Source organism: Perognathus longimembris, chromosome 11 (assembly GCF_023159225.1).
Source record: "Perognathus longimembris pacificus isolate PPM17 chromosome 11, ASM2315922v1, whole genome shotgun sequence".
NCBI lineage: Eukaryota > Metazoa > Chordata > Mammalia > Rodentia > Heteromyidae > Perognathus > Perognathus longimembris.
In genome coordinates, this window is record NC_063171.1 from 9,910,448 (window position 1) to 9,917,233 (window position 6,786).

The following is a 6,786-nucleotide window of genomic DNA, read 5'->3' on the forward strand; positions in this document are numbered from 1 at the left end:
GTTCTTTTATTTTATAAGTAAAATCAAGGTCATATTATTGAACTTTATATCATTTCCCTGAGTTCTGCTCTGGAAAAAAAAAAGAAAAGGAAACCAATAGAAGGCAAGCTATACAGACAATGATGTAAGAGAAGAGCAGGAGAAGAGAATGGGTAAGAGGAAAGCATAGGAAGGGCAGAAGCAACATGGACTTGATACATTTGCTGCTGTATTAGAACTAGGGACGGGAAAGGGAATATCAAAACTGAGAGACAAAGGATAAAAAGGCAAATAACTCCAAAAGCAATACTTATAAAACCATTTGGTATAAACCAACTGAACAACTCATGGGGGGGAGGGGGAGGGAGGAAAATGAGGGAGGGGTAACAAGATGAACAAGAAATGTACCCACTGCCTTATGTATGAAACTATAACCCCTCTGTACATCACTTTAACAATAAATAAATAATTATTCAGGGAAAAAAATAAAATAAATGAGGAAACTGCAGTTTCTTTTCTGACAGCTGGAGCATAAATACTTGCTGCCATCGTATCAAAAATTATTGGACATTTGGAGCATTCTTGTAAGACACCAGTATTACAGTCAATTTGAATTACTGGCCCCAAGATGCCCTAGAAATTTTGTTTTCCCAATGCAAGTGTGTCAGCTGCAGGACAGAAGTGATATATGCTGTCTACTGGGCAGCAGGCTGGCCAGACACCAAACTCCAAGTGTGTTTCCTTGTAGTCTTGGTTCTAGCCCAGCTGTTCTTTTTACATAGTGTACTGGCCACCAATATAGGTTTCCTCCAAACAGACCAAAACTAAAATACTGCTTAATATCCATCAACCCAAAACCAAACCTAAATCTGATGTGACCCCTCCAGAGACTGGTCAGGCAGCTTCGTCTGGACCTGAGACAAGTTAAATTTGGCTGAATATTAAAGAAATCAGTTATTTCTAGTTCCTGTCTGAGGAAAGCCTAGGGAGTTTCAGAGAAGAAAAAGCATCACATTGTGAACTTTTAAAGATATCCTCAAATATATTAAACATAACTACTCTTATGAGCTGATCATAAAAAAGGCAACACTGTAAATCAAAGAATTGTTAAGGTAAATATTCCATCCATGGGGAGTTTTTAAATGTACCTCATATATAAGTGAACTCTTTAGAGACTTACACTGAGCCAAAAGCTAGCACCTGAGACTGAATTGCAGATACCAGCTCTAATCTCAAACAGCACACATGTGGCCTGAAGCCTTCTTAGTGGTGACTGGCACTGCTATAGTGATAAGAGCTTCATCTACTGTGGAGTTCTTCTCTATAAAACCATGGAGTACCAGGCCCTGGTGGCTCACACTTGTAATCCTAGATACTCAGGAGGTTGAGGTCTGGGGTTCATGGTACAAAGCCAGTGCAGGATGAAAAATCCCCATGAGACTGTAATCTCCAATTAACCAGAAATCTAGAAGTGATGCTTTGGCTCAAACTGATACAATATTAGGCTTGTACAAAAGACCTCAAGACAGTGCCCAGGCCCTGAGTTCAAGAGCTACCACTGACATAAAAAAATAAAATCATCTCAAACTTTTCCATGGAATAAATAGATCTTTGTAGTTTCCATTATTTGGAGGAATTTTTCTATAATTCACATCAGAGTAATCATGATAGAGAATGACAGACAAACAGGAGAAATGTTGCATCCCGGTGTGTGCATGTGTGTGTGTATGTGTGTGTGTGTGTGTGTGTGTGTGAACTTTACCTTGATTACCACACACTGTGTCCTAAAGCCTGGAATGACTACAGAGTCAGTCACAGCCTGGAAAGGCAGAATGACCACATCACGTGGATATATTCAATGTGGGAGAGAATTTTGAGCTGTAAGGTAGCAGAGTGGCATGGAAGAAGGGAGAGAGGGAGGTAGTAGAATACCTTGCACACTGCCACCTCAGAACACTTTCAAGAACTGGCCTTCAACACAGTTGCAGAAGTAGAAAATTGGCCTGAGTCAATAAAACAGCAATTCCCTACCACTCTCTCCACTGTCAACGAGCAATGATCTGTTAGGAGTAAAATCTTTTCCAAGCCTTTCCTTGACTTCCTAATTAATAAACATTGTATTAAAGTCCCTGTTCCTTTATGAAGGTAAAGCAATTAAAGTATCCTGGTACTCAAACTTAATCTATACTCTTCTTGAATTACTTCACTTTTTTCACACTCAAATTTAGCTCTCCTTAGTATATTATCTTATTAAATATAAGAAACAGAGACAAACAGAAACATGAAATTTATGATGCCATACTGAATGTGCATATAGACATAGACTGTTTCATTATGACTCTCATATAACAAAGAAAACTGTTTCTTTATGAACTATCTGGATTTTATTTATAAATTGTTATTTATTATGCCAAAATTGAAACATAAAAGCATATGCTTAGAAAATAAAAGAATGAACTGGTAATCTACAATAGGCATTATGAGCAAAATATACAAAAATGAGGTTTTTTTCCCAATAATAGTTTATCTGGATAATAATAGTTTAGTTCCAATATTTTTTCCTGAAAAGTGAGTTATATGTGTTACTAACCCTAGATTTAAAAAAAGCTAATAAAAAATCAAACGAGTATCACATGCTTAACCAATAATAGTGTTTTTTTAAAATAAAATGTTTTTCACAATATCAGCCTACTCTGTTAAAGTTAGACATATGCGCAAGTTAAATTTATACTGTAATTTATAAAGTAAATTGAAAATTCACAATATGAGGCTCAGGTACACTAACAGCTGTTTCTGAAACCTCAATACTCTTATTGTAGTTGTTCTCATTAGCATTGTCTAAATCAGACACACTTGTTTACATCATATTGTTTCTACTCAAAGTTATTTATCCAGTGTCCAATCAACTCAATCCTTACTCATCCATAAGCAAATGGGGAGAAAATATAATAATTTTTCTTAATACTCCATCAGAAAAGCCAACTCTCCACATTGTATAAATCCATGCAATAGAATTTAAAATCCTCATATTTTATGGTACAATATTCAGAGACATACCAAACAATAGAAAATATAACTTACTTTAAAGCACCTGACTGCTACCAATTTTTTTCTTCACAACCAACTTTATATAGAGTAAGCAAGTGCCCAGTTATTTCAATCAATGTAAAAATAGAAGAGTAATAATTTAGACACATGTGGATTATTTTCTTGATTTACCTATTTGTATAAAAAGATTCAAATAGTTAATTAATCTCTAATTTCTCTTTCCCATTATACTGTATAGACACCAGGTAACTGAATTCATAGATATAAAAGTTCTACCTACACAACATAATCTCCAGCACTGTGCCAGAATGCTGAACATCTCAGTCAAGCAGTAATAATGTGCCGGGATACTCATAGTCACCACTGCCCCTTAATAATACCGAGCAACATCAAAAACAAGTTATAATTTCATGCAGGTCAACATAGCACCACAGCCTTTCCTCTACTTTCATAATCAGCTAAGACCTCAACTTGAAACCCAAATGCAAACTCACTCTGAATTCTTTAATGGGATCACTCCAATCACAACCCTTAATCAATGAGTTAAAGGCTCCAAGTGAGGTAACATCAGTGTAACCAAGGTTTGATTTTCTTTTTACCAATGTTAGTGTTCAGCCAACTAACAAACTCTTAGAAGCCCAATGTGGTGATTCACGCCTACAATCCTAGCACTGGGAGGATGAAACAGGAGGACTACAAGGTCATGACCACTGTGTCCTGCATCTTAGGACCCTGTATCAAAAGGAGAAAAAAGGAAAGGAACTGAATGAGGAAAAAAAAAAAAAGAAATTTGAGCCAGCAAGCATTACAGATAATATGCTAAAAAATACATAATCCTACCTTGCAGTGGTGGCTCTCACAAGTATTCCTAGCTACTCAAGAAGCTGAGATCTGGAGGAACTCAATTCAAAGCCAGCCAGGGCTGAAAAGTCTGCAAGACTCTTATCTCCAACTAACCATCAAAAAAGCTGACCTGGAAGTGTGGCTCAAGTGGTGAAGCACCAGAAGTGAACAAGAAAGCCAAGAGATAATGTGGGTCCCTGAGTTGAATCCTCTCACACACAGTGAAAGAAAAGGAAGGAAAAGAAAAATAATCCTAGTATAAAACACAACAGCAAACAACTGGTACATTACATAAAAAATACTGCATCCTTAATTTTAGTAAGATTGTTTATTATAACCATAGTGAAGTTACCTAAGCAACCGCTCTGAATTGCTTGCAATATCCAAATGCACCCTTGTTATGGTGGCTCAGTGTCTACAAGTTTGTTGCTTACAGCATTATGAATAGATACATAAGGCTTCGGGTGGATAAAAAGACCCCCTGAAAGATACTGAACATCTAGATACCTACTAGCAAAATATAAAAATAATACAAATTAAAAAATAATTAAGGCTTAGACACAAACCTAGAAATAGGAGTAAAAATTGTTAAACAATACTCATTCACACCTTCACTTAAGTCAGCGAGCTGAAAAGTAGTCTATTTTTATTTCTAAAATATGATACTTATGTAATTATTATAACCTACATGTTTAGGAAGAAAATAAGAAAAGGCTTCTCACAATTGTGACAGATGCTATTCATTCATGTGTAACAAAATAAATATATTGAATAACGAAACTTGCTGTAATTGCTCAGGCCCAATTAATTTATGTGAAATTATCAAGCAATGAGCCCAGCCTCATTTACGTCTTTGGGTTTCTACAGGTATGTACTACTTGAGAATGTCAGATGATCTTCAGGTACAGCATGCCATCACTGGCGTGCTGGGAATCCATAGACCACAACTTGCATAGATATTCCAGTCTAGGAAGAAAAACAATGGAGAAAGCCAGGAGTTCCCTTTCCACAGGAAAAGGTGGGGGAGGGGCTAGGGGCTAACCTTACCTTTCTGTACACCAGCATGTTTGGTGATTCATCTGCCACCCCGTTGCTGGTCTGCCCATAATTATTCCCCTGGGCCATGTCACCCAAAACGCAGTTGGTTCTCAGATACAGGAATTACCAGTCTGCCCTGCAAAGGGTTAGAGATTCCAGTGAGATCCCAGTGGAACAGCCCCAAGGAATGATCCCTGACTCTTTTTTTCCTAGTGAGAGTACTTATCCTACAAGGAGCACTAACAAGCTGGGTCTTGGCATAAGGAAGTGGCACTGGACATATATTGAGAAAAGACTTGACACCTCTAGTACCTCTGGGAACACTGTACAAAATTACACTCTTCCAGTTAGAAATGGTCACTTGGCTATTTAGTACTGACTGCTTATTGACCATCCTCATTTGAAAAAAGTGTTACTCAACTTAAAAACAGGGCTACCAGTTCTATTGCAGAGTTCCCTGCATCTCCACTTGCTGTTTTCCACAAAAGGCAGAAACGAAAAGAAACCAAGGGCAGCACCCTTCTCCTGGGCAGCCCCCTCAAGTCCCTCGTGGCAGGAGCATCAGAGAGGCCCAATCCCCACACCTGTCATCCCCAGCACCTGTGTTTCCTCTCCAGTCCCCCGGGGTCTGTCCTTCACAGGCTGGGGACCCACTTAACGTCTCTCCCGCCTGCACCGCCAGCCACTGAGCCGCTCACTCCATCCAGTGAGTCAATCAGGGAGCAATCTTGCTCGATCTTTGCCAGAAAGCATCCGAAAACATTCCAACCCGGAGAAGCACAGGGAGCGCAAGCCTCCAGGCAATTACCTCCATCAGCGCGGACAGAAAGCTAACTATAGGAGCCGCTAAGCCACTGGTCATGGAGGGAGAAGCCGGCGAGCCCCACATCCTCTCGCTGGGCTCCGGTGGCAGCAGCAAATGGCAGGCAGCGTGTGCCCCGCGCGACGAGGCGCTGCCGGCGCCCGGCAGCAGTTTCAGCACCGTGGACCGCGGCGTGCGTGCTGCGCCCCAGCCCAGCCCAACCCAGCCCAACGCGGGGCACGGGGGACGGCCGCCCTCCGCCGAGGACGTTCCCGCCGCGCTCCGCACGGGCTGGCTGCGGGCTGGGGGCCGGGAGGACGCGGGGTGGCGCCGCCTCCTCCCCTCCCGCCTCCTCTATTTACCTCCCCGGCCAAGGTCACGGCCCCGTGGCGTCTCCCCTCTCGGGCGGGCTGGGTACAGGCGCTGTCAGCTGGCAGCGAGCGGAGCAGGGAAGCAAGGCAGCTTCATCACATTCGGCGGATACAGACGCCAAGCCTTCCCCTGCCTTCGCCGCTGAAGCGACTGCTACCCTCGCCGCCGCCCGTGCACAGGCACCTCCTGCAGCCGCCTCTCGCGCCGCTCCCCCGGGCCGCCTCGCTGGCTCGCTCACTCCTCCGCTGCTCCTCCCGCGAACTGAGAGCAGCCGAGAGCGCGCCGGAGTCGAGACGCCCGGGCCCGTGCGCGCGACTGGGAGGAGGGAGAAAGAGACAGTCACGTGGCACAGGGGCGTTCGAAGGTGATGGCTCCGATGGGCTGTCTCAGCCGCCGCCACACCCCCGGGCCTCGGGGCCTCCAGGCCTCTACCCCTAAGGAGTGGAGACCCTGCCCCCACCTCCGAGGCCAGCCCAAACTCCTACACACCCTGCCCTGCCATCTGTGCTGCAGGACTCGAAATCTGAGCTTCAAGCCCTAAAGTGGGGAGGTGCTTGGTAAGATTGGTGAGTGGATGAGTTGATGGATGGATGGATGGATGCATGCGTGCATGCATGGATGCATGAGTGGATGCATGGATGGTCCATAGGTGGTAAATTGATGGAGGATGAATGATGAATAGAGGATCTTTGGATGAATAATGG

At 42.9% G+C, this 6,786-nt stretch overlaps 1 protein-coding gene across 1 annotated transcript in view; it reads right to left on the reverse strand.

The window, feature by feature from the left end:
• Window positions 1-6,193, reverse strand: part of Rgs7 (regulator of G protein signaling 7) — a 436,763-nt gene extending 430,570 nt beyond the window's left edge. The window contains exons 1-2 of the mRNA XM_048357041.1: window positions 6,073-6,193; window positions 4,918-5,044 (exon numbers count right to left, since the gene is read on the reverse strand). Of these exons, the coding sequence (XP_048212998.1) occupies window positions 4,918-4,995 (78 nt within the window). The 5' untranslated portion in view covers window positions 4,996-5,044; window positions 6,073-6,193. The remainder of the gene's footprint in view (window positions 1-4,917; window positions 5,045-6,072) is intronic.
• Window positions 6,194-6,786: the final 593 nt, after the last annotated feature.